At 52.5% G+C, this 23,331-nt stretch overlaps 10 protein-coding genes across 10 annotated transcripts; 5 read left to right on the top strand and 5 right to left on the bottom strand.

Annotated features, from left to right (window-relative positions):
* The first annotated feature begins 63 nt into the window (after positions 1–63).
* HMPREF1120_04172 (uncharacterized protein) lies at positions 64–2,682 on the top strand. Its single transcript, XM_009158281.1, has 2 exons — positions 64–395; positions 543–2,682. Exons 1-2 carry the CDS (start codon positions 329–331, stop codon positions 1,211–1,213), a joined length of 738 nt encoding a protein of 245 aa, XP_009156529.1. The 5' UTR covers positions 64–328; the 3' UTR covers positions 1,214–2,682.
* HMPREF1120_04171 (NAD-dependent histone deacetylase SIR2) lies at positions 1,136–3,458 on the bottom strand. The gene has a single exon (XM_009158280.1). It carries the CDS (start codon positions 3,185–3,187, stop codon positions 1,325–1,327), a length of 1,863 nt encoding a protein of 620 aa, XP_009156528.1. The 5' UTR covers positions 3,188–3,458; the 3' UTR covers positions 1,136–1,324.
* Positions 3,459–3,646: 188 nt separating this feature from the next.
* Positions 3,647–5,623, top strand: HMPREF1120_04170 (hit-like protein). The gene has a single exon (XM_009158279.1). The coding sequence runs from the start codon at positions 4,414–4,416 to the stop codon at positions 5,236–5,238; it is 825 nt and encodes a 274-aa protein (XP_009156527.1). The 5' UTR covers positions 3,647–4,413; the 3' UTR covers positions 5,239–5,623.
* A 255-nt stretch (positions 5,624–5,878) lies between these two features.
* HMPREF1120_04169 (G2/mitotic-specific cyclin-B) lies at positions 5,879–9,706 on the bottom strand. Its single transcript, XM_009158278.1, has 5 exons — positions 8,721–9,706; positions 8,550–8,654; positions 7,273–8,478; positions 7,081–7,219; positions 5,879–7,031 (listed from the first exon to the last, which is right to left on the bottom strand). The coding sequence occupies exons 2-5, from the start codon at positions 8,556–8,558 to the stop codon at positions 6,940–6,942; spliced, it is 1,446 nt and encodes a 481-aa protein (XP_009156526.1). The 5' UTR covers positions 8,559–8,654; positions 8,721–9,706; the 3' UTR covers positions 5,879–6,939.
* A 32-nt stretch (positions 9,707–9,738) lies between these two features.
* On the bottom strand, positions 9,739–13,081 carry HMPREF1120_04168 (TRL1 protein). Its single transcript, XM_009158277.1, has one exon. It carries the CDS (start codon positions 12,673–12,675, stop codon positions 10,198–10,200), a length of 2,478 nt encoding a protein of 825 aa, XP_009156525.1. The 5' UTR covers positions 12,676–13,081; the 3' UTR covers positions 9,739–10,197.
* An 11-nt stretch (positions 13,082–13,092) lies between these two features.
* On the bottom strand, positions 13,093–15,916 carry HMPREF1120_04166 (uncharacterized protein). The gene is made up of 4 exons (XM_009158275.1): positions 15,053–15,916; positions 14,844–14,964; positions 14,443–14,593; positions 13,093–14,382 (listed from the first exon to the last, which is right to left on the bottom strand). Exons 1-4 carry the CDS (start codon positions 15,273–15,275, stop codon positions 14,230–14,232), a joined length of 648 nt encoding a protein of 215 aa, XP_009156523.1. The 5' UTR covers positions 15,276–15,916; the 3' UTR covers positions 13,093–14,229.
* Positions 13,185–15,281, top strand: HMPREF1120_04167 (uncharacterized protein). The gene has a single exon (XM_009158276.1). It carries the CDS (start codon positions 13,380–13,382, stop codon positions 14,040–14,042), a length of 663 nt encoding a protein of 220 aa, XP_009156524.1. The 5' UTR covers positions 13,185–13,379; the 3' UTR covers positions 14,043–15,281.
* Positions 15,917–15,925: 9 nt separating the features above from the next.
* On the bottom strand, positions 15,926–17,590 carry HMPREF1120_04165 (uncharacterized protein). Its single transcript, XM_009158274.1, has one exon. The coding sequence runs from the start codon at positions 17,315–17,317 to the stop codon at positions 16,931–16,933; it is 387 nt and encodes a 128-aa protein (XP_009156522.1). The 5' UTR covers positions 17,318–17,590; the 3' UTR covers positions 15,926–16,930.
* HMPREF1120_04164 (uncharacterized protein) lies at positions 17,418–20,987 on the top strand. The gene has a single exon (XM_009158273.1). It carries the CDS (start codon positions 18,839–18,841, stop codon positions 20,474–20,476), a length of 1,638 nt encoding a protein of 545 aa, XP_009156521.1. The 5' UTR covers positions 17,418–18,838; the 3' UTR covers positions 20,477–20,987.
* A 258-nt stretch (positions 20,988–21,245) lies between these two features.
* HMPREF1120_04163 (uncharacterized protein) lies at positions 21,246–23,181 on the top strand. Its single transcript, XM_009158272.1, has 2 exons — positions 21,246–21,571; positions 21,650–23,181. Exons 1-2 carry the CDS (start codon positions 21,471–21,473, stop codon positions 22,839–22,841), a joined length of 1,293 nt encoding a protein of 430 aa, XP_009156520.1. The 5' UTR covers positions 21,246–21,470; the 3' UTR covers positions 22,842–23,181.
* The last annotated feature ends 150 nt before the right edge of the window (positions 23,182–23,331 follow it).

Genomic DNA, 23,331 nt, shown 5'->3' with positions numbered 1-23,331 from the left:
GCTGAGCTTGTCTTGTCCACGGCCAGGATCCCGCCGCTTTTAACCCCACTACCACTGCATTAGAACAATACTAGTATCGCACCACACCACATATTACTACCAGACAAAGTTACAACTACTGCAACGACCAGCATCACCACCAGCAGAGCAATTGTTACGTCCTCTCCCGCCTCTTTTGTTCTTTGATCCCACAGACCCGCGTATATCTAGAGACAGGACAGACAGACTCTATCTTCCGAGTACTGTGACCCATCAACAACCCTACGCGACAGTGACTTGACAGGACCACCTCTACCTCAACCCTAACCTCACATCAACCACCGGCACCATGGGCCTCGAAGAACAAAAAGAAGAGCGCGAAGTCCTAGACTCCATCTTCCCCGACGAGATTACCGGTTCGTCTAGTTTACTCCCACTCCTACTCTTTTCTACACCTTGTTTCCTCTCATTCTCTTTCTCTTTCTGTTCCCGTTTCATTAACGTCTTTTTGTCCGGTTGTTGCATTTCACTAACATCCAGTTCCGTTTTCCGTCATGGTCTAGACATCTCAGAGAACTCATTCCGAATCACCATCCCCCTCGACGTCCCGAGCGACAACCACGATGACGAGTCCTCTCCTACTCAACCTCCAACAATCATCCTCAACGTAACCTATCCGGAATCCTACCCCGACGTCGCACCCCATCTAGACATCACATCCCCTCCCAACGCACCGAAACACCCACAACTTGACATCTCAGTGGACAAATCCCAGCTCCTGGACGCATTACAGCCGACGATTGAAGACTCCTTGGGGATGGCGATGGTATTCACTCTTGTGACGACCCTCAAGGAGGCCGCGGAAGTCTTGATTTCCGATCGGATACGACAGGCTGAAGAGGCAAGGGAACTTGAAGTGCGGGAGAGGGAGGAGCAGGAAAATCGCAAGTTTCATGGGACCATGGTTACGAGAGAGAGGTTTTTGGAGTGGAGAGAAAAGTTTCGCAAGGAAATGGAGGAGAAGGAAAAGAAACAGAAAGAGGAGGAGGAGATGGAACAGCGGAAAGGAAGAGGACCTAGTGGTGGGAGAGGGGAGGGACAGAAGTTGACGGGACGGCAGTTGTGGGAGAGGGGGTTGGTTGGGAAAGTTGATGATGATGGTGTGGAAGATGAGGGTGATGAGGGTGTTGCTGGAGTTGGTGCTGGCGTGGAGAAATTGAAGGTTACGGCTTGAGTTATAAGGACTGGCGGACCCGACTACTACTGGATTGGAATGACCTCTCATGGATGCCTGGGGGCCGAGAATTGCGGCAGAGTCAAATTGTGCTGGCTAACTACCGGCTGTTCAACTTCTATCCACCATAAACGGCTGGAAATATCGCCGGCGGAAAGGGTTGAGCTCATCGGCCGTGTGACCGGTGCTGGTGCCAGTGCCGTTCACATCGACAACTTTTTCCTGACGGCAAGGTAGCCCCACGGAATCTGGCCGTCTTTCATAAACGAGCAACCTCCGACTCCACCGGTTGAACCTCTGCACGCATTCGTGCTTCAATTCCAAAAGCGGATGTTGCGGTATCACCGTCACTTCTTCCTCGCCGGCCTCGTTCTCGTTGACGCTCGGCATCCAGAAAGCAAGCCGGCCACCGTCGACCAAGGTGTCCGCAGCAAAATCCAGAATGTCGTCGAGCATTTTGGAAAAGGAATACGGCTTCTTTGGCGCGACGTATCCGGGCAATTTATGCGCGGGTACACCATCAACAAATATCTCCTTTGGCGCCGCACTGGCATCAGAGGAGGTTACTTCAGCCCCGTTTTCTGCTGCTGCTGCAGCAGCTACCACAGATTTTCTCGGCCTCGCTCCAAGCACCTTCAAGCCCTCCCGTACGCCATAGGGAGGGTCGCATACGATGCCGTCCAACCACCTGCCACCACCACCATTATTTTTTGTTGGCTGCTGCTGCTGGGATTGTGATTGACTTCTTGAGGAAGACTTTCGGAACGGCGTATTAGTCAGATCGGAACTGATACAATCTCCAAAAAGATGTGTCAAGCCGTACTTTTTGAAATTGGCTCCGACACCTTTATCCAAACCCGTGCCTTTGCCACGATAACTTCGACCATCGATGTCTGAGCCTAACACCCAGGCGCCGAGTTCCGCCGCAGCGACCATGAACCCACCCGTGCCCACGAAGGGGTCGAGGAAGATCTTGCCGGGACTCGCCAGGGCTATATTGGCAGTCACGAGGGCGAGTTCCGCATCCATTGATGTGGTGGAGATGTACGGCCGTTTCTTGAGGTCGTGCTTCTCTCTCAGCCACCGTTGGGAGGTGCCGATTTTGCGAGTCAGGAGAACTCGTCTTCGAGTCGTGCGTGCCACGCGGTCGATGAGTCGTTCGGTGTTATTATTGGTGGTAGTAGTGGTGGTGATGGTGGTGGTGGTGGTGGTCTCTGTTTGACTCTGGTCGGTAGGGGAGGTGGTGGTTTGGTCGGTGGGTTGGTCGGTGGGTTGGTCGGTGGTATGGTCTAAAGGCAACCACTCCTCCATGACGCAAAATTCAACATCCGGATTCTTCATCTTAATATCGCCCTCTAGTCCCAAATAACTAAAACTGTTGATGATGCGTCGTTGCTGCTCTGCGTCCTGCGAACTTCCGTAGCAGTCAATGACAAATTTGAACGAGTGGTGTTTGTACAATTCCCAGAGATGGCGGCTTCGCTTGGCCACGTCGCGGTGCAGTTCGTCGTAGTTGGTTCCTTGGCCCCAGATCTCGTAGATGCCCTTGGAGAGGATGGAGCGGGCTTCGAAGGCGCGGACTCTTTGGTCGATTGCTGTACGGACATTGTTGGTCGTGTGTTTAGAGTGGTGGTCGTGGTCATGTGCTGTTGTACCGTTTTGAATTGAAGACGGGACACTGTCGTCTAGACTTGCCGATGTTGTTTTTGTTGGTTTTGCGGAGGCTGAGGGTAGTGACGGTGCCGACGGTGCCGATGATGGTGATGGTGGTGTTTGTGATAATGGTAATAAGGGGGATGAAGAGGTTGAAGGAAAGTCGAATCGCACAATACAAAACGGCGAGTTTTCGGCATACTCGACGATTTTGCAGGGGAGATTCGCCAACGACGACAGGGCCTCGAGCTCCGGTCGGCGGAAGGACTCGTGAGCCTGCGCGAGGCGGATCAGGTAGTCTGTGTCCATTTTCGTATCCATCTCAATCGAGATAACGTGTTCCTCCCAGGTCCGGGGTAGGGCCCAGGTGTAATATAAACCAGTAAGTGGTTACTGTTCAGCGTTCATCGATGCATTACAATCAATCAACGCATGTATGTGGTAGTAGTGATCCCCAGAGAAAGAGAGACGTTTGCTGCCACGGCGAGTTGAGACCGACCCAGGGTTTGGGTCGTTTGTAGATGTGTCTATATATCTGCAACTTTGTACTGGCTTCTATTCATACAAAACTTGAAGACGGTTCTGTTCTCGCCTGGCCTGATTTGGGCCGAAATATTATTTTTGTCGGGGTGGAAAGGAATAACTTTAATTGAATGGATCTAATCCACATAGGGCAGTCAGAGCGCCGTATACGGTAAGTAGAGCGGGAGTTTGATGCAACGACAACGGCGGAGGAGGGTGTGTACAACGTTGTAGTGTGCTATTGTTGTAGGCTGCCTGTGACTGCATTACCCAAAGAGAAGGACATTTTGTAGCTTGGTGGCTGACTACGCGGTATGTCTAAGAGAATGTATAATACCAACGTGGAACAGCCAGCGTCTCGGGTACGGCGGGAAGGACAAACAAGGCTGGGCGTACTATGAGTCGTATCAGGCTGTCCTGCTACTGTCAACAAGGCTGGCCTTTGCAAAATATATGTCCGAGTTCTGCTACAGGGATTTCGATTTCGACACCGGTTGACTTTCTTTGCCTAGGTACCCAACCAGGATATTTGGAAGCACCATGCCAACCAGTATCTATCTGATGCAGTGTTCATGTTTGATGTTTGACCTCGGACGCGGGTAGCCGAAATCGGCTTGGCATCCGTCAGCCTTGTCTTCTTTGTGGCCTTTAATTCCCCGTCTTTCTAGTTCTCCACAGATTCATTCATCTCCACGACATAAAACGACAGGAGTGATGGTGTACCTACAACGTACACATACTACCTATGTACCTACTATACCAATTTACTGTATCTCGCCACACTGCAGTAAATCATTGCCTTGGTTGTCCCACAAAGCACCTAGGCGTCTGGGCATCACCACCATTCCTGCCTTGGTTCTTATCTCCTCCTTGCACAACGATTTAAAACACACACCACATCTTTACATCGACATCTACATCTACAGATACAGATACATAACCACCCCCTCTTCCCCCGTTACCTGGGTATCTTCTACCTTTTACACATTCATACGGGAACCAGCAACAGCCACCCAACTCCAACCATGAATCCAAACCAACACCCCTTCCCCTTCCTAGTCCGCGAGACAACCCACTCACCCAATGCCGGCTCCGCTCAACCCGAAACCCACGACTTCTCACCGGACTGTCCCTTTTGCATGATTGCAAAAACATACCCACCTATATCACCCTTGAAAGCAGCCTATCCTCCATCCACCCCAGTATCGCAAACATCATCATTTCAAACCCTCCTATCCCCCGACAAACTCGACCCCCCTTCATTCGTCCTCTTCTCCTCCGAGCACGCCATCGCCTTTCTAGACATCATGCCCCTAACCCGCGGACACGTCCTCGTGGCCCCGCGCAACCACCGCATCAAAGTCGGCAATTTGTCACCCCAAGAAATGGCCGAAATAGGCAGCGTACTACCATTGCTTGCCCGGGCTGTCATGCGGGCCGTGATGCCGGACATTCCACACGCAGACGCCGATTACAATATCGTGCAGAACAATGGTCCCGGAGCCGCACAGGTCGTTCCGCACGTTCATTTCCATATTGTACCGAGGCCGCCATTTAATTATGTTTATCCTGACCTACAACGACAGCAACAGCAACGGAGCGGAGGCAACAAATATCCTCCGAGTCGGCAGCCGGAAGGTCGGCAGCGGGCGGCTATCTTGTTTGGACGGGGCCAGCGCGAGGATCTGGACTATGAGGATGCGGAGGTGTTGGTGCAGAGTATGAGACGGTGTGTGAGGGAGGAGTGGGAGATGACGTTTGGCAATGATGCAGGAAATGACACCGGCATTGGTGTTGCTGATCGAGACGGCCGGAGTGGGGGTGGAAAGAACGGGACGTGGAAGGTCTGAGAAGCGGGCACCGACACCAACCATACCATAGGTACCTTGTATTCGAGACAAGACAGAGTCTGCCGCCGTTTACAGTACTCTACCTGGGACCGCCCTTCTTTCTCCGACTCGGCGAAGGATCTCTTCTGTCCATTTCTCCATCCCCTCTTGACGATTCAATTCGATGCTTGGGCATCGATCAGTCAGTCCCCATGGGGTCGACGACACAAAAACACCACACGACACCATAATGTTCACCCTCCTCGGCACGCAAATGGCTTGACCACAGGGTAGAAACAAGCCAGGTATCGGCATGCCGTCAAACGGCAAGGAGATAGAAAGACATCTAAACTCGAAAAATACAGATAGACATTCAATGAAAAAAGCAAGGCTGAACAAACAAAAATCCGTGTCCACACACTCACAGTTCCAGAGAACAGTAGCAGGCTCCCGTAGTACAACAAAAAAAAGGCGCAGGACGGACAGAGAAATAAACACAGACATGTTTGACATGACATGGCATTACAGATATCATCTTTGCCATATCATCTTCAGAAGAGACAATGCACCGACAAGGCAGAATACCATCAAGCAAAATAAAAAAAAAAAATAAAAAATCAGATCAGATCAGATCGGATCAAAGCAAGGCAAGGCAAGGCAAGGCAAGTCCAATTAATGAAATCTATTGTTCAGAACAGCCTGGACTCCTGTACTCACACGCACCCCTGGCTAGGTACCTACTGCTAGTACCAGGAACCGGAACAAAAGCAAGCAATCGCCCACCCAGAAAGTCCTGGCTCTCTCCAAGGAATAGCAACAATGATCATAATCATGGCAACTTGAATTACTGTGTGCTGTACAGCATAACGTAGTTCAAACAAGAATGAATGAGTCTCCAAGGTATGTAAAACCTGCCTGCACTAGGATATCATGATGATGATGATGGTCGTCTGTCCCGGCCATGCCATTGATACCCATCGTCGCTCGCAATCCAAAGAGCCCATTCATCATCTGCCCTCTATGTTTTCGCCCTGAACGTCGATAAGCACAAGATGTGAGTGTGTGTGCACGTGTCTTTGGTTGTCTTCACTCAACCACCCTCTCCCTGGACACTTCCTCACTCACATCACCTGCTTCGAGAACCATTCAGGGCAGCGCAAGGACAATGCAACTTCAAACAACCATCGCGTGACACAAACAGAAAAGATATAAACAAACAACTTTCGCCCGGTTCCGGAACCCCACATGACGCCCATGTTCGCCGTTCCGGTAGTAGCACTTTGGTATGCCACTCGATATCAGACGAGTTGGCATGACTTCAGCCACCCTTCATCAACGCCGTTGCAGTGATTGAGCCAAGACAAACAATTTCAGGTGCCCAGAGGAGGACTGAAATCCCACTCCTGGGCCGAGTAGATCAATCTGTAATGCGCAAAGTGACGCTGACAGTAAGGGTGACGGTGACGCAAATGATGCTCGTATGATTGCTGAGTGGCGCCGTCGAAGAGTGGCTGACGAGTGTATCAATGTGTGGTAATAATGCTGATGCTAATTGAGTTGGGGTATCGTTTTCAGTCATGAAGGGTAATGGTTTTCGACCATAAATCGCGGCGTTGCTGGAAGGACGGCTAAGCAAGAACCATGTTGTACAAGCTTTCCAGGAAATCCGATAATCGTCCCGATGTGTCCCACGAAATGACACGGGAACGAACCAACGACGCTCTATTGTACGACCTTCACGTCGGAAACTGACGCAGCACCATTTCGACGGCTGGCACCAAAGTCTTTGGCCCACTTTCTAGCCATGATTGATGCTGTGCACCGATTAGCTATTGCTCTATCAAAACATGTGACAGTACTGACCTTTGAGAAACTTCTTGCTTGCGTATTTCTTAAACAGAGCCTCGTGGGCGACTGGTGCTTCGAGATAGCTGACCATAAGATCAAACACAGGCAAGATCTCTTCCTCGGTATAGCCGGAGAACTTGGCGAGAGTCGCGTTCTGTCATGAGTCAGTCAGTTTCGTCATAGCAAGCAGAGATTGTCAATACGTACCCATCCACCGCGTTCGAATATCATGCGAGCAAGATACATGGCAGCGGCAGCAATATGGCTCTGCTTGTATTCCAGGAAGCGATGATCGACCAGACTGATCTCCATCAGGTACTTTCCAAGAGTGCGGGTTTGGATGTCGTAGTTGTCGGCCTTCGAGATACGTCTCAAAAAGTTCATCGGGTTGGGATAGCTTAGATCGTACTTCAGAGTAGCCAGGGTGTATCGTTCGGCACTGAGGACTTCTTCAACCGTAAAGCCGTCGTCGGCGACATGGACAAAGTTGCCGACATGGGGAGACAAGACCTCTTCGTACTTGGAGGCGATGAACATGGCGGTGATGCCCACGAGCTGGAGCTTGTCCAGTGGCACAACTTTCTGCGACAAGAACCTATCGACAATGTTGACAGCCAGGAACAATGTCTCGGGCAACAATCGGAATCGTGTATGGACCTCGATCAACCAGTCGACGAGAATGCCTCGCATCTTCCATTCCAGGTCGTCTTGGTGATCCATGTAGTGGGGGTTGGGTTGGGTGACTTCTTCCAGAGCAAAGTAGTAGTCGAAGATTTCGCGGACATACTCGGCACACATGGACGGGTCGTCACGGTCTTCGGCGTCGAGCTCTTCGATGATATCGTACGACTCCTCTTCAACCTGAACCTCTTCGACAACTTCGACAACTTCCTCGACGCATGACTTCTTTCGCGGCGGCTCGTCAACATCGGGCGTGGCATCCTTGGATGATGGCACAGTGGAGGTCGAGGTCTGAGTTCGTCTCTTCTGAGCATTGCCCAACACACCCGAGCCACTTCCAGGTTTCTTCGTTTCCGAACCAGCCTTTGGCTTCGCGTTGTTGTCCTTCACACCCAAGGCTGCCCTCGATGAGTTGGTCCTCGACAGCTTCTGCACACCTCCAGCCGCCGGCGGTGCGACTTTGGATTGGAGACCAGTTTTGCTCCCAACGGCCTTCTTTCCCGCTTGGACAGCCTCAGCTCCTTTCGCCGCGTTGGTCACATCTCCCAGGGCACGTCTTCTCTGAGTTCCATTCAATGTACTGGTGGTGGACTTCTTTGTTTGGAGTGGCTTCTTCGCTAGCGAGGCATCCTGAGCACCCGAGAGAACGGCAGCTTTGGAACGTGTCAAGATTGTGGATTGGAGAGTGTTTTCATCGTTCTTAGTGTTAGCTAATCGTTGCCGAGTATTTGACTGCAAGTCATTAGTACATGTGGACAAAGACGCGTGAAGATGTATGGAACTGGACAGGGAGGGTCACTTACGACAGGCATCTTGAAAAGCAGACGCCGTCGTGGCGGTTTGACTGTTGACTAGGGTGGTCACGATGAAGAACGAAGATGTTGGTGCAGAAGAAAGAAGTCAGAGAGCTGTGGTGCCAGGCAAGGTTAGCATGATTTCCAGTGGAATTCGATTATGATTGGGGAATGACGCACGAGCTCTCTGGACGTGTTCTAGACGTGGAACAACGTTGAAGATACAATATTGCGTACGATCGGGAGAGTATGTCCTCGAACAAGTCCTCAAGTTGTGATGTTGTCGAAGTGGCTGAAGGAGCTGTGTTGCGCGAGAATTGGGTGACAAACACGAAGGTTGCTAGGGCGCGTTGTTAGGTGCAGTTAATCCAGAGGGCTGCACGTAAAAACGCGGGAGGACGTGAAAGCGGGCACCCGGCGTGCAGACAACTCTGGTCGACTCGAAGATGCTTGGAATGCGATGTGATACCTTCTCGAAGAGGAAGCGAAGCTGAACAATTGAGTCTCAGCTCGCAAGCCAAAGTCGCAGCGGGTGCGGAAGCAAGAGGTGGTGGAAGAGGTGGAAGACGTGGTGGTGCTGAGTTGTGATGGTTGGTGTTATGCGGGAGAAGAGAAGAGCAGCCTGCGTCGCAGCCCTGGCACCAGGACCGATCAGTGCAGCGCAGTACTACGGTGCCGGGCGCAGGCTGCAGAGTGCAGAACGCAGCCTTCACGTCTGCCACTGGTTGGTTCAAGTTGTCCAATGATCCCGCCCAGCAACGCGCCGTCAGTGGAGCGTCTTTGTTTTTCCTTGGCGACCAGATTTCCCAGATCAATCCAGTTGCAGCCCGTCCCCTTCAAGTCACCGCGAGTCGCGCGCACTGGCAGTTCGGTCACACTGCCGTCTCCGCCGACTTGCCCTTTCGATCGTAACAAATCCACTCACGTCGGCGTGGATGCGGTAGCACTGGCAACCCAGGGCAGATTTCAATGCTTTAGGTAAGATGTGGCAGCTGCACTATTGCGTCCAGTAAATACTATGGCGCCTGTAACCAACTCGATGCGGATGCGGTAGACTGATGCTGCCGGATTGAAACACGACGTAACCAGGGCCAAGATAAGAACGAAGTCCGTTACGAAGAGATACAGAGGGAGAAGACACAAGAGGTTTGGACCGTGGTAGAGATGTAGGTCGTAGCCCAATGTGGCTTCTGTAGAGTGCTATAGTTGTGGTACCTGATGTGAAGTACAATGTATTTGGTACACCGTTGCTGGTGCTACGGTGCCATTGGTAAGGCAGGTACGTGTATCTGTAACAGACTGCAGTGCCAGATAGAACCACACTGGCAGCCAACGCTGCTGCAATACGTCCATGCCACTCTAGTACCACGGAACGTGACACTGGACTGCAATGAGGTATCTCATACACGTTGCTATTGGCTGCACGCCGCACGCCTGGCGTTTGTTTAGGTCGCTCTTGCTCCTTCTTCCGCTCCTGCTGCCACAGCAACCATCTTCAGAAGCCCACCAATCACAAATGCTTCACCTTGTTTCTGCTCCCAACTCCAGCGCCGCACTTGCCGTCGCCCTTCATCAATTGATATTTCCCATGTGCTATTGGCCGCCATCAAGCTATGTATTGCGATCGGGATAAGAAGATACGCTTCCATATCCTAGACTACTTCCCACCTAGAAAGCCGCGTTGAAACACCGGCTTGACATTGCCGTCGAGTATAACCCCTCCAGGCACTTCCTTGTCATGAATGGCACCTCCGCTTTCATCTCCTGCCTCCCACCGAGCTAGAAGTTCGTTGCTTTCGACCGGCTTGATATCCTGCCGTGCGGTGCCGACGGTGATGTGGGTGATCGGATTTGCACTCTGCCAGACAGGTCCGCCGGCGGCTGGATAGATTCGTACCACAAACGCCATAATCCGTTCGTCCCAAACCAGTCTCTCCAGCTTGACTCGCGCCGGGCCCAGACTAGGCGCTAACGTGTTCTTATCTTTGAGATCCGCCGTGGCAATCGCTTTTCGGTATTCCTCAGTGTACCGTTGCCATAGATCAGAATGTTCTTGTGCTGATGCTCGATGGATCAACGTCACGTGGAATTCACCCTGAATACGCCGTGACTGTTTCAGCACCCGGTATAAGCGCGCTTCTTCCGGACTGGCTTGGTCAAACATGGACGAGAGAATGGAGTTGATCTCAGCGGTAGAAACTGACACACTGAAGTATTCCAATTTGCCGATCAACTGTTCTGGGGTCAGCACTTTTTCTAGGGCCTTGTTTTGTGCCGGTTTTGCCTGCTTCTGGTTCTTCGCAGTCTGTCCTTTGCCGAATGACAAGTCGTGTTTGGTCTTGACCTCGTGTTTCAGAGCATACTCAATTGCCTCTTTCATGTCTTGCTCTCCGGGCATGTCCGCCGGTAGCAGTCCCGGGTACGCATTGTAGAGGTGGGTGATGACTGTCTCGAGGTTCTCCAGAGATGAAGCACAAACATCTAGGTTGATGACCTCCTCAAAGTCCGAGTCTGGCGGGCTGCTGGTGTCACACCCTTGGAAACGGTGCAAGAATCCTTCCATGATCTCGATGATCTCACCAGAGCTCTTGCTGCCAGCCCGGATGGTCTGGTGGTTGTCCCCACGTTCAAGCACTCGCTCGCGGGTAACACGACGGATCTCGTCCAGCATCTGGCCCTTCGGTTCGTGCACGTAATGCAAAGCTACGAACCGAGCATTGGGAATCACCTTGCTGACATCGTCAATGAGCTGTTGGCGTTCACGTTTCTGATGGTTGTTTCGATCTGCGATAACCACCTTGTGAGATGCAAGAGCTTGAGTGATGGCATCCGCGAAGCGTTGAGGTCGACCTCTCTGTCCCTCAATATTGTCATTCTGGACATGGCCAAAGCCAAAGAGCTTTACCAGGGCAGTTGCAACGGTGGTCTTTCCACACCCAATAGTCGCGATCGGCACGAGAACGATATTGGACACATCTCCATTCTCAGCTCCTCCGTCGCCTTGTGCCCGCTCTTGTGCGATAATATCGGAACCCTTTTGACCCTTTTCTGCAAGAAAGCCATCTCTCATCTTGATGATCCCGTGGTTCTGGGTGTAAGCTTTGCCTATTGCCGGATCTTTGGCCAATTGGCGGCGCACGTAAAGGAGATATTCCTCGGTGATCTTCTTGTGCTTCTTGATTTTTGGTGTCTTGCCTGCAATGAGTGCTTTCGTGGCCTCACGCCATTGTCGATACATCAGATATGGCTCCTCAAACTTGTACTTGAAGAACCAGTCGGCTGCATAAGCACGGTAATTACTTCTCTTCTTGCATCTGACCACAAACCCTTCTGTATCTCGGCCTGCCCACGACCCTGTCTCTGCACATTTGTGCAGGAAGTCCTTAACCTCATCAATCGTCTGAATCATAACGTATTGTGCCTTCTTAAAGCCCCACTTGTCGGCAAACTCGTGCACTTCGGGTCCGGATAAGGTGACAAACTCTGGGAGGTTGAAGTTGATGCCGTGCAGGTACAGCCCTGCCCGGTCCGGAGGATACTCCAGGACATGTTCTTCAAACTCGTCGTCACATAGCTCGCCAACCGCCGTCGCATTCATTGCTCTTAGGGCCTTTGCTAGATCGCGAGTCGTCTTGCCCACGCTTTCCAGGTGTCTCTTAATCCACTTTTCTCCCACCATAGCATGACTCTCAGCTATATCTGTACGGGCGCCGGTTGAATGCTTGCTGCACACTAGGAGAGTTCCGTCTTCCAGGCCGGCCATGAAAATGATGCAGCCATTTTCCTTGACACTGAGCTCATACGGACCCATGGTGTCTCGCTCGATGTTCTCCCATTTCGTGCTCGGTACCTCATCGACATTGAAGAACTTGTCGTAGCCACGTACGACGATTTCGGGCGTTCCATCGGACCTCTTGGTCGTGAACAGTCCCCGAGCGTACGTTGGAAGGTCGTCCCGCTTGTAGTCCCAATCCTGGAACCGCCATGAATCAACAGAAATTCCCTTGGTCCCTTCGACTGCGAAGGTCGTTTTCTTGCATGAAAAGCCGCCCTTCTTTCCGCCCCGGCCTTTACCTTTTGCTGCTTCCAGGGCTTTGCAAAGCTCAGCCACTTGCTGAGGATCCTGCGCCGCCATCGTACAAGGCGGTCCTCGGATGAGCCCAGGAATCCGGCTGGCAAGAGGAAACGCGAAGGCTTGGGGAGCGCCGAACAAGGGTTTACGAACAGTGACCGAAGCAGGTGGTTGAGAGTGTGGTGCTGAAGTGAAGATTTTAAACGAACCTGAAATTCGCGGGATATTTATTGTGTAATGGCCTTGCAGAAGCCGTTGAAGAGGAAGGCGCACCCGTGACTCCAGGACGCCGTGAACTTGAAATAGTCTCTCCCGTGACTGCGGTGTGAAGATACAACTCTTCTATCGGTGAAATGGTGAGCGAATTGGAGACTTAAATGAGAAGATACAAATACTGCAATGAGGATCGCCCGAAGTATTGATAAGACAGCAGAGAATGAATCTAGATCATTTGGCTTGTACTACTACGTAGCCTTCAAGTTGCTGCTAAGATATTATTCTTCTATAAAAATGACGTTCCGCCACCCAGTCACAGTGCAGGAGTTCGAGTCATTAGGTTCAGATGACATAAGCTGCGCCAGACCTTAGCCGGCCATTTTTCTTTCCCGGCACCAGCAACATTGCACAGGCACATGTTTTTCGGCGCTTCGAGTTCTCTGCACCGCTCGCTCGGGGACTCTTCATCTGGCACGAAACCTGTCAAGTGAGGGTTTGAGCCGAACCAAAATACGAGAAAAGTTATAATCGCACAGCATCTTCGTTCGACCATGTCGGATCTCAATCCTTTCCTCCTGGCTGCGGTCACGCCTGATCCAGATCCACGCCTACTGCCCCTCCTCCGGGCCAAGCCAGATCTCGCCTCTGCACAAGATGCCCATGGCTATTCTCTTCTGCACGCTGCCGCTTCCTATAGTCATGTGGATCTTCTACGTTCCCTTGTCAATGAATTCCACGTCGACGTAAATCTCAGAGACGAAGACGGAGAAACATGCTTGTTTGTTGCAGAGACGGTGGAAGTAGCCAAATGTCTGGTCGAGGAATTGCACGTCGATCTAGGCGCGCAAAACGACGAGGGCATGACTGCAGTCGAGAAGTTCGAGGCAGAGCAGGAGTACCCTGATGTGGCCGCATATCTGCGCGAACACTCCTCCAGCCCCGGTGCTAACCGCGCTGGGCCTGTTACCAACGGCGGCCAGCACCCGCCGCCTCTACCGCCTAACGTGAGCATAAACATAGATACGGCGCCAGACCCGACGGCCAACAATCTCGACCAGGAACCGGACCCCGAATTCAGGAGGAGGATCGAAGAGCTGGCCAGCCGAGACAATTTTCATACCGAAGAAGGACAGAGAGAGCTGCGGGATCTGATCACGGACGCAGTAAGAGGAGTTGGCAGCGGCGAGAGGGAAGTGCGGAGGCGCACCGAGTGACGCCCGCAAATGCTAGACGACGGAATGCTGCACGAAGAGATGATTCATCAATACCACAGGCGCGAAAACGGCAATCACTTGCATTGCAAGTGAGACACAATGCGGCCGGGCTAACCGGTGTTGATGTGCTCGCAGTATACTATCCCACGCCGAGAGGAGCGGTGGCGCGTTGCACACAGCTGCAGGGTTAGTCGTTCATCCAAGCCGCTACCCGGCCTCCCCCAACTCTGGCTGCAAAACGCAATCCTGTGCTGCCCATGGGGAAATAGCTAACCAAATACCACGCCAACGCCACGAGTTGTACGATGGAAGAGAGGAGCGTGAGGATGGTGGAATGAAGCTACGGGATTGTCAGCCGGGGTCTCTTGTGCAGTGGTAGGAGACCATGTTTGTTACGTACCCCAACCGCAAAGTAGATGGTCATGACAATAGACCCGAAGTAGGCTGCCGTGAAGGGTAACCTGGGCCCTGAGATCAAGTGTTGTGCATATTGATATGGTCCCATCATGAAAGCCCACGAGGCCAGAAACAGCATCGAACCAACGGACCACCTGTCGAGAACGCGTCAGCCACACACACACCTCCTTCCAAAAAAGCCACATGCACGATTCCAAGTTTGAATGCCAAAGAGACCGCGAGCAAGGATGGTCTGCCAAGGGTCATCCCCAGGATGGGCCATGAGTCTCAAGATAGAATAGCTGACATCATCACGGGGTTGCACGCGGTCACATGCACGAGGACTGCCAAAGCTGGTGGTGTGAAGCTCAAACATGGAGGGCCAAAAAAGTAGAAAACACTCACAAAATCGCAAACTTTCGCGGCTTCAGCGATAGAACTGGAAACAACGCAAAACAGATAACGAAACAGGCCAAAGCGGCCACGTTACATCCTCCAAATATGAGGAGGCGATCCCATCGGCTTACTGTGAAGGCACTGAAGTCAGTATCCCTGACGAGACGTTGCATTGTAAAGGCACTCGCTATGCAGAGCAATGCGAATATCCGACTTACATGCGAACCAGCCTTCTTCCTCTTCTCTCCGGGTTGGCGCAGGCAATGGCGCCCCAGGCGCCTCGTGCGTGGGTAATTGGACATATCCTCTCTGCCCAAACGGATTGAAGGATGACAGTCTAGATAGAATGGGCGTCGAGGACGAAGTATTGGCCGCTATGTCCGGGTCTCGTCGAGACCATCCTAGAGAGTTCATTGAATCTCGAAAAGCAGACGTAGTCATTCTGGCTGATCACTCCACCCCCTTCTTGTTGTTTGTCTCTTCCCGATGACCCCGAGTTGTGGTGGGCGTGACACTCCACAAGACAAGACTTTGCCCACTTTCCCAATAAGCGATGCTGGAAACAACCTTCAGCCTTCTTGGAACCTTCTGAACACTGTGTCTGACAGTAACTGGGGAGCCGGAAGAGTGGCGATTGCACCAAATCCGGGGTACGGCTCCTTAGTTGAAGGGTCTCGCTTGTGACTGGATCTGTGGAAATCGACGCTGATGCTGCGCAATAAGGACGCTAAGAAGACAGAGCATGTGCACCTTGCGCTGAAAGAACAAACGGGCGTGGTGATTGAACGTCTGTGGGGGAGGAGAGGTAGACTGAGCCTGCTTCACAGTGGAAACGGTAGGTGTAGGGAGCGGCTGCCTGCAGGCTTCAAGTTGTCGGCTTGAACTAGTACTCCGCAGGGTTCACCGAAGCGGCCGAAAACCGAAGGATAGTGCAGAGTCTAGTGCAAGGGTAGGTCAATCATCGCAGTGTAGGGATTGAAACACAATCAATGTTCAAGCTGCCAGTGATCGAGGCCGTCAAAAGAACAGGCTGCATCGAAGAGTGCAAGCAGGTAGTGGAAGGAAAGCTGAGGCCTTGCGCAGCCAGCCGACCGTAGATCCAAACTCGAAAGCTGTCAGCGTTGGCGCTAATTCATTGGCTCCCCCAGACCAACACCAGCGTCCCCCAATCACACCGCGTTCTGGTACTCCCTCATGTAACTATCACTTGCATACAGCACGACCAATCCTGGCTACAACTGACACCTGCTCCCACCCCAGCATGCCATGGTCGACTGCGTTCGAGTCGGGACTTGATTCATCGATTCGAGGATGAGAATACTAGTCCTTCGCCCATTGCTGACTTCTCGCTAGCAGTTGGTGCATGTAGTGGATGTCCGGCTGCAAGCCAGCAGCCAACAGCCATCAGCCTTCGGTACGAACCATCCGGCCCTGACCAGTTTATCCAAGTCCTGCCACGGCCCGCGCAGAGCTCCCGTCGCACTGCATTGCATGAGCCTGGATGCAGAGCATCTCAGAGTTTCCAATAAATATCTTTGCAACTGAACAAAAGAACGTACTGACAATCAGTCTGCGTCCGGCGGAATCTCAATCCAAGTCGCACAGCATTTTGATAACGGGATGCAGAACATTCAACCTAACAGCTACTGGTACTGTATGGGACGGGAACCATATCCGGAACAATGAGGGGGACAATATGTGACGAAGTCCTTGGTCTAGTGGTCGCGCACAGTTTCGTGGCCCTTTGCTGGAAATCGCACGATTCTCGCCACGAAAACTACTGCCTCGCAAGGCCGAAGTGATGACCGTGGCTTGGAGAGAAGCGAGATACGGCTTCGCGAATGATCTTGTAAGACCACTTGACCCTAGCATCCAACATCGGTGATTTGACTTTGGGGATAATGACTACATCGATATACAAGTCATGCTCGACGCCAGTGGAGGTGGGGCAGAGAATGAGGGTGTATTCGGGCTTTGCGATTTGGGCGAGACATGACCGTGCCAGAGCAACATGACCATCCCACACTCAAGTACCCGAGACAGCAGTGGGTTCATAATAATAATGACAAGCTGAACAAGACTCATGCAGCAGCACTTCAGTTCGCACTTCGCCTTTTCGCCTTGAATTTGGGCACTTTGCATACCTTTTTCCGGGCACTGCATTGCCAGAGCAGGACCCGCACTGGCACCCCTGTCCACGGTACCCCTGCCGTTCTTGCCGCCCTCTCCAGGGTCCAAGCCTTGCTCACATACCACACTGATTGGGGGTTGGGCCACGCCGCCTCATGTGGCTGCGCCGTAGGGAAAGAGGGAATAGTAGTAGATGCACACAAGTTGAACAGCTGAAAGTGGGAGCTCGGGGCTATGGTTGATAGCCTTGCATGATATATATAAGGACTGCCGATAGACTGCCCCGGACGTAGCGAGCCCATCAACATCCGTTTCGTCCTTGCGTTGTCGTGCGTTGTCGTGGTTGAGGCCATCGGCGCATTGCATCTGCCTGCAAGTGTCTGTGACCCCACGATCAGTAGCGGCCATCCCCCGCCACGAGCACTTCCGAAGATCTCCTTCTGAGTGTTTGACCTTCACCGAGTCCCCTTCAGAGGCTCATATCAATCGACATACTCTATCGCCGAGTATCGTGCAGCGGCAGCATCCATCATTGGTGGACCAGAACTTGTTGACAGTATTGACCTGAACGACCAGACCAGCAGATGCTGCGCTGCTCGCATTGACCGACTCGAAGTCCAAGACCACACCGTGACTGACAGTCCAAGCTGCCAGCTGGAGCGCAGCGCAGGAAGCCCGAGCCCCTCCAGTGCCAAGGACCCTGTCGATAAGCCCATCGATTGGCCACGCCCCGAAGCAAGGGGCCAAACTGTCCAAACCTGCTGCTGCTACTCCTGCCTACTACGCCTTAGCACGCCTATTGCGCCTATTACTGGCAGCTTTAGGAGCCGCCTAAGCGTCGCTGGCAGCAATTTAGAGGCGGCGGCGTCTCTGCGTCACCGTCACCGACTCTCACTCACGGCAACATCGGCCGCCGCACTGCAGTCTCCAAGTTGTTGACTTGACTCGGCCACTTCAACTTCGCACTTCGCACTCCGGACGGCGACTTCACTGGACTTCACTCCCTCAGCTTGCCATCACTCACACGCAGCTATCATCGCCATTCGAGTCTTAAAGACTCCCGAGCACAGTGTCCTTCAAGTTATATCCTCAATCGGAACAGCAACAAGGACGACCTTCAACTTCGCCTCCGACGTTCCGCCCTTGCGCCTCGATAGACTGCGCTGACTACACTACCGTGCCCGATCTCTTCCACACCCAGTTACGCGCACATCTCTGCTCGCATTAGACAGCCTGCGTCGTTACCATCTATCTCACGGACGACTTCCATCTACGCACTCCAGTCACTGTGTATCACCGGTCCTGGCCTTCGTCCCTCTACGCTTTGTATAAACCGTAGAGCGCGATTACGAATTCTGCAACCCGAACCAAAACCCACCAGTCGCACATCAGACTCAAACGGTACTCACACACAACTCTCATCTTGATCACTATATTTCGACTCCATTGGAACTTGTCACTGGGAATTGCTTATATCGCGCCTTTTAACGGCCGCGATTTTGTACCGGGGCCTGTACTCCGGAGTGCGACCGGACAGAATAAGATTGGACAAAAGAGCGCATTGCCTCTGACAAAGTACTCTGCAGTCAAGCCTCACTGTCACTCGGAGGACTTCACCGCCTAGGTTGTCACCCACATCGGAGATTGATAAAGTCAAAGTTATTCAATCATCTTCTCGCAGGCCGGTTTGAGGTCTGCTCAAGATCCGCCGAAATTACTACGAGCACCCTACTTTGAAGTACCTTTCTAATGGCCACGGCTGTTTGACAAGCACTTGTTTATCGAGAAAATAACGGTGCCCGCGTGCCATTCACAATATCCACAAACCACGAACATTGGACCTACCTCGTCCCCATTTCCTATATCTGCAAGCCATGACCAACGCATCCGGCGCCATGCCATATATCAAGACGGAACCCGATGAATACGGCAACAATTCGGGCCGATTCATGTCTGGTGGCGGTTTTGGAAACTCGCAGAACTACGGCAGTCAATTCAACCAACCTCAAGCTGCGACAAGCGTAGACCCCTCTGAACTGTCCATGCAGAACGCTGGTATGGGTGGAATTCACTACAACAATTTTGCCGGAGGCAACATGTCGTCCAGTTTCAGCATGGGCAACGCAGGCTACGATGACAATGAGTTGTTAGAGAGCCTTGATTTCGGGCACAGCAACCAAGGAATGATGGAAGACTTTTCAACCATGACACAAGCCAACGCCGGGATGAGCAGAGGCTCAGCTTCCATTCCTGTCAACCAACAGAACCATTTATCCAACATGTATTCCAGCACTCCAGATGGACCTCCGATTCAAAGCCCCTTCTTGGGCACATTCGACTACAACCAATTCCGCCCAATGGGGTCGCTGCCACAGCATATGTCACCTGTGCAAGGTTCCCAATTTGCGAAGCGTCCGAGCATCCAGTCAGCGCATCGTAAATCATCTGATCAGAGAACCCCCTTGACTCCACGTACTGCAGCTATGGCAGGTCTGCACATTGGGACGCCGGAGTCTGGGAGTCTCGCTAATGGTCGACCGATCAGAGCGCCCAATGTTCAGAGCAGACATTCCAAGACCATGTCTGGCCAGTATGATAGTACGCCCGGAAGCCTCCACTCGTACCTGGACTCGCCATTGTCATCGCCTGGTACTGGTCTCCATCATGCTGGCATTTCGGAAACACTTGGTACAGCCCAACATGCATCTCTGCCGGCCAAGGTTGAGAATGGACTCAGCAATGCGGAGACTGTAGAAGCGAAGAAGCGGAGAAGACGTGCTTCACACAACGCAGTCGAACGCCGTCGAAGAGACAATATCAACGAGCGGATTCAGGATCTTTCTCACTTGGTGCCACAACATCGCCTAGAAGATGACAAGGTCAAAAAGCAGCTCCAGAACAGCGGACCCATGTCACCGTCCATGGGTGCTACAAGTATGAGTCCACCAAATGCCACCAATGCCGCCACCTCGTTGCTTGCCGGTGCTGCTGGTCGACGTGCAGCCAGCACGGCCGGCAATATCACCATCGGACTGCCCATTGAGGAGAAGGAGAAAGGTCCCAACAAGGGCGATATCCTGAATGGTGCCGTCAGCTGGACGCGTGATCTTATGTGGGCTCTATATCAAAAATACCAACAAGAAGACGAGTTGGCTCAGTACATCACGTCCATAGGCGGACAGTGGCCGTTCCAGGTCACCGAAGACGAGAAACGCATGCGGTCGGAAGTGATGGAGGCGATGGAAAAGAACGATTCCAGCACCTTTTCCTACTCTAGAACGGATGGCAGCGGGCTCCGTGTGCCACGCCATACCAACCTTGCTGGCGAACGGCTCCCGATCAACTCAAGTATGAGCCCGCAGAGCAATTTTGAGCTTAGCCCAGGCTTTCACAGTGGAGGCAGTGGCACTAATAGCGGCAGCAATGGTCCTGGACAACCTCAATTCTGGCACAGTGCCGGTCACTCCGGAATGAGTTTCAAGGAAGAAGACGAATTCATGGAGATGACTTGATGAGAAGCTGGGCCTGGTGGCTAAGTCTGACCAGCGCTACCCCTGCTACTGATACACAATGGGCGCCGGGCTCCGAGCGACATGCCGCCCTGGAGATGTCGCAGTCGTCGAACAGGTTCGGACGACCGATTGATTGCACGTTCATACGCCGACGAACATCGAGAAAGTACATGAGGGCGGGGAGTTTTTCGAATTGATCGGTCCTTTACGGGGGTTGCTTATTTTTTCCTTTTGCCATTCAGCTTGGGGGTGAGCTTTGCAGACGGATGATCGATTAACCCAGTTCAGCTTTGATACCCCCTTCGTTTTCACATCTCCTCTTCTCCATCCCTTGCCAATCAAAGAATATCACCGAGCAGGGGATTGTATTGTTGGTAGACAGATATGGACCCCGACAGCATGGACTAGGCGTCGGCGGTCTTTGGAATTGCACTCTCGAACATGAATTGCGATGTATTGCTTGTCACTTAGTTCATATTCATAATGGAGATCTCTCGATGTTCGCAAACCACTGCTGAAGCTGCCACGGAAATAGGTCGTGGGTGCTTGTGCTTTTATGCACATCTCTGTTCTTAGTTTTATCTGTGTATAATTGTCATCCTAGTGGAAGTACTACTAGTAAGGTTTCTACCTAGGTAGTAGTCGTTCATCCAAAAGATCCGAGTCCCGGACGGTGATGACGCCATGCAGTGGCAGGATGAACCGGAAGATCATCGCGATCGTAGTGCAGAAGTGCTAGTAGTATGTATTATTTGGGACTAACTTCCGGGGAGCCTTTGCGCACTGCCACCTCAAGAATGTCCCCAAGACCAAATCATGACTCCATACAACATCCCTTGTAGGTTTCCCAAACCTTGTCCGAACTGCTGCGACACCCTTGGCTTCTTGGCCCAGAATATGTCGGCCGCAGCACCTAGATAAACGAGTTCTAGTCCCACGGCCCCCTCGGCTACTTTCACTCGGTAAGCCTGTGTCGCGTGCTCACCTTCCAGAGATGCTCGCCGGCGCAAAGACGGTAAACAGCCTCGCTGGAGGCGTCAGGCATGTTTCCAAGCGACTTGTCGCTTCCTACATCTTTGACTGGATTCTCATATTGTACGTCTGGCCCTTGGATGCCTATTGCTCCGAGTCTCTAGCAGTGTTGGACAGGCAAAAACTAACCCGCCCTTGCAGATGCACGGCGGCTGTTGGCGGCGGCTTCAGCCAGATCGATGGAAACAGACACGCCTTCTCGTTACAAGACCCCAGCATATCGTATCCTTACCATAAAGACACCGTTTCCACAGGGGTGCTGGTCATTGTCGGCCTCGTCGCGCCTGGCGTCATCACAGCAATCGTCTCATTGCTCTTCGTCCCTGGCCCGACGGCCAACAGATTCACGCCCAAAGCACTGACATGGCGTCGGAAGATATGGGAATGGAACACTGCGTGGATGGGCCTTGGACTGGCACTTGCAGGAGCGTTTATGATTACAGAAGGTCTGAAGGATCTGACGGGAAAACCGCGACCATTCATGCTTGCTGTATGCGACCCAGACACCAGCCCCGAAGCGATTCGAAAGTACCAGATCGGCGGACTTGGTGCCTCGCTCAGCTCGGCTGTCCCGATTGTGGTGGACTCGCGCATCTGTCGGAACACGGACAAGAGCCGTATGCGCAATGCCTTTGCTAGCTGGCCCTCAGGCCACTCGAGCTTCAGCTGGGCCGGTCTGCTCTATCTCACCTTCTTCCTCTGCGCCAAGTTTGCCGTGCATATTCCATTTCTGCCTCAGACATCTACCTCGTACAGCCGCAGGTATATCTCGACCTTTGACGAAGAAATCGAGCTTGTCCAGAACTACCAGGCATCTAAGGAATCCTCCACATTGTCGAATGCCTCGAATACTCGGCGTCCAGCCCCAATCCGCAATGAAGCCGCTGCGCCGCCGATATATCTGTTGATCCTGGCGTTTGTGCCGGTTGGCGTTGCGGCCTTTATCTCGGTATCACGATGGTTTGATTACAGACACCACGGCCTCGACATACTCTCCGGCTCACTCATCGGTATCTTCATGGCCTGGTTCGGCTTTCGATGGTACCATTTGCCTATTCGTGGAGGGAGCGGGTGGGCTTGGGGTGCCAGGAGTCGCGGTCGCGCTTTTTGGGTGGGAGTCGGCCGTCCCAATTATGTCGGAGACGAAGGATGGGAATCAGCAAGGGCGGCACATCAACATGACCTGGAAGCCTCGTACCAACAGCACATGACCGGACCCGGCCTACCTGATCAGCGTGATGGGACAGCAACAGAAGCACCAAACGGAGAAGCTATGCAGATGAACGGTCTACAAGCCGGAACCGACAGAGGGAGAACTGTGGGCGTCGTATGAGCAAAGGCCAGATTTCGATGAAGGGTTATTCATGAAGATTATGTTGCGTTGACGAGGGTGTGGGCGGCTAGTGTGCTCAGAGCATCGACCGGCATAACGCATGGCCCTGTCTCTCAGGCAATTGATACCGCGCCTCTCTTGCTCAGAGGAGCACCATACTATGTTGCTCGCCGAGCACCGCCCAATACCAAGAAAAGCTCGTCCACTACCACCTTACTTAGCGGGACATATTTGCCTTTGTACGATAATTGAACGGCGAAATTGCACCAGGCTGGCACCAGCCATTCCTTGCGGACAGACAAATTAATGATTAGGAGTACTACTATGCTCGATGCTGCCACTTGTCGTTGTCCGGCCTGAATGTAGCCTTCTCTACATTGTAGATGGTAGTAAGGCTGGTGTCCTCCTGGCACCAGGTGCCTGGTTGTAGCCCAGTGTGTAATAGCAGCAAGTGACGGTTGAAGAGCACAGTTCAAAAGCAGCAACATGC

Source organism: Exophiala dermatitidis (assembly GCF_000230625.1).
Source record: "Exophiala dermatitidis NIH/UT8656 unplaced genomic scaffold supercont1.3, whole genome shotgun sequence".
NCBI classification, from domain to species: domain Eukaryota; kingdom Fungi; phylum Ascomycota; class Eurotiomycetes; order Chaetothyriales; family Herpotrichiellaceae; genus Exophiala; species Exophiala dermatitidis.
The sequence above is the reverse complement of the archived record's forward strand: the minus strand, read 5'-3'. Positions and strand labels throughout refer to the sequence as shown.

Bases quoted from the DNA above. Each gene is read 5' to 3' on its own strand.
- HMPREF1120_04172 (XM_009158281.1), top strand. From the start codon at position 329: ATGGGCCTCGAAGAACAAAAAGAAGAGCGCGAAGTCCTAGACTCCATC. The intron at 396-542 runs GTTCGTCTAGTT...GTCATGGTCTAG, and splicing joins CTTCCCCGACGAGATTACCG to ACATCTCAGAGAACTCATTC.
- HMPREF1120_04171 (XM_009158280.1), bottom strand. From the start codon at position 3,187: ATGGATACGAAAATGGACACAGACTACCTGATCCGCCTCGCGCAGGCT.
- HMPREF1120_04170 (XM_009158279.1), top strand. From the start codon at position 4,414: ATGAATCCAAACCAACACCCCTTCCCCTTCCTAGTCCGCGAGACAACC.
- HMPREF1120_04169 (XM_009158278.1), bottom strand. The intron at 7,220-7,272 runs GTACGTATTGAC...GACTCATGACAG, and splicing joins TATTCGAACGCGGTGGATGG to AACGCGACTCTCGCCAAGTT. The intron at 7,032-7,080 runs GTCAGTACTGTC...ATCGGTGCACAG, and splicing joins AAGCAAGAAGTTTCTCAAAG to CATCAATCATGGCTAGAAAG.
- HMPREF1120_04168 (XM_009158277.1), bottom strand. From the start codon at position 12,675: ATGGCGGCGCAGGATCCTCAGCAAGTGGCTGAGCTTTGCAAAGCCCTG.
- HMPREF1120_04167 (XM_009158276.1), top strand. From the start codon at position 13,380: ATGTCGGATCTCAATCCTTTCCTCCTGGCTGCGGTCACGCCTGATCCA.
- HMPREF1120_04166 (XM_009158275.1), bottom strand. From the start codon at position 15,275: ATGACTACGTCTGCTTTTCGAGATTCAATGAACTCTCTAGGATGGTCT. The intron at 14,594-14,843 runs GTGAGTGTTTTC...CGTTCTCGACAG, and splicing joins CCGCGAAAGTTTGCGATTTT to GTGGTCCGTTGGTTCGATGC. The intron at 14,383-14,442 runs GTACGTAACAAA...ACAATCCCGTAG, and splicing joins CCATCTACTTTGCGGTTGGG to CTTCATTCCACCATCCTCAC.
- HMPREF1120_04165 (XM_009158274.1), bottom strand. From the start codon at position 17,317: ATGGCCTCAACCACGACAACGCACGACAACGCAAGGACGAAACGGATG.
- HMPREF1120_04164 (XM_009158273.1), top strand. From the start codon at position 18,839: ATGACCAACGCATCCGGCGCCATGCCATATATCAAGACGGAACCCGAT.
- HMPREF1120_04163 (XM_009158272.1), top strand. From the start codon at position 21,471: ATGCTCGCCGGCGCAAAGACGGTAAACAGCCTCGCTGGAGGCGTCAGG. The intron at 21,572-21,649 runs GTACGTCTGGCC...CCGCCCTTGCAG, and splicing joins TTTGACTGGATTCTCATATT to ATGCACGGCGGCTGTTGGCG.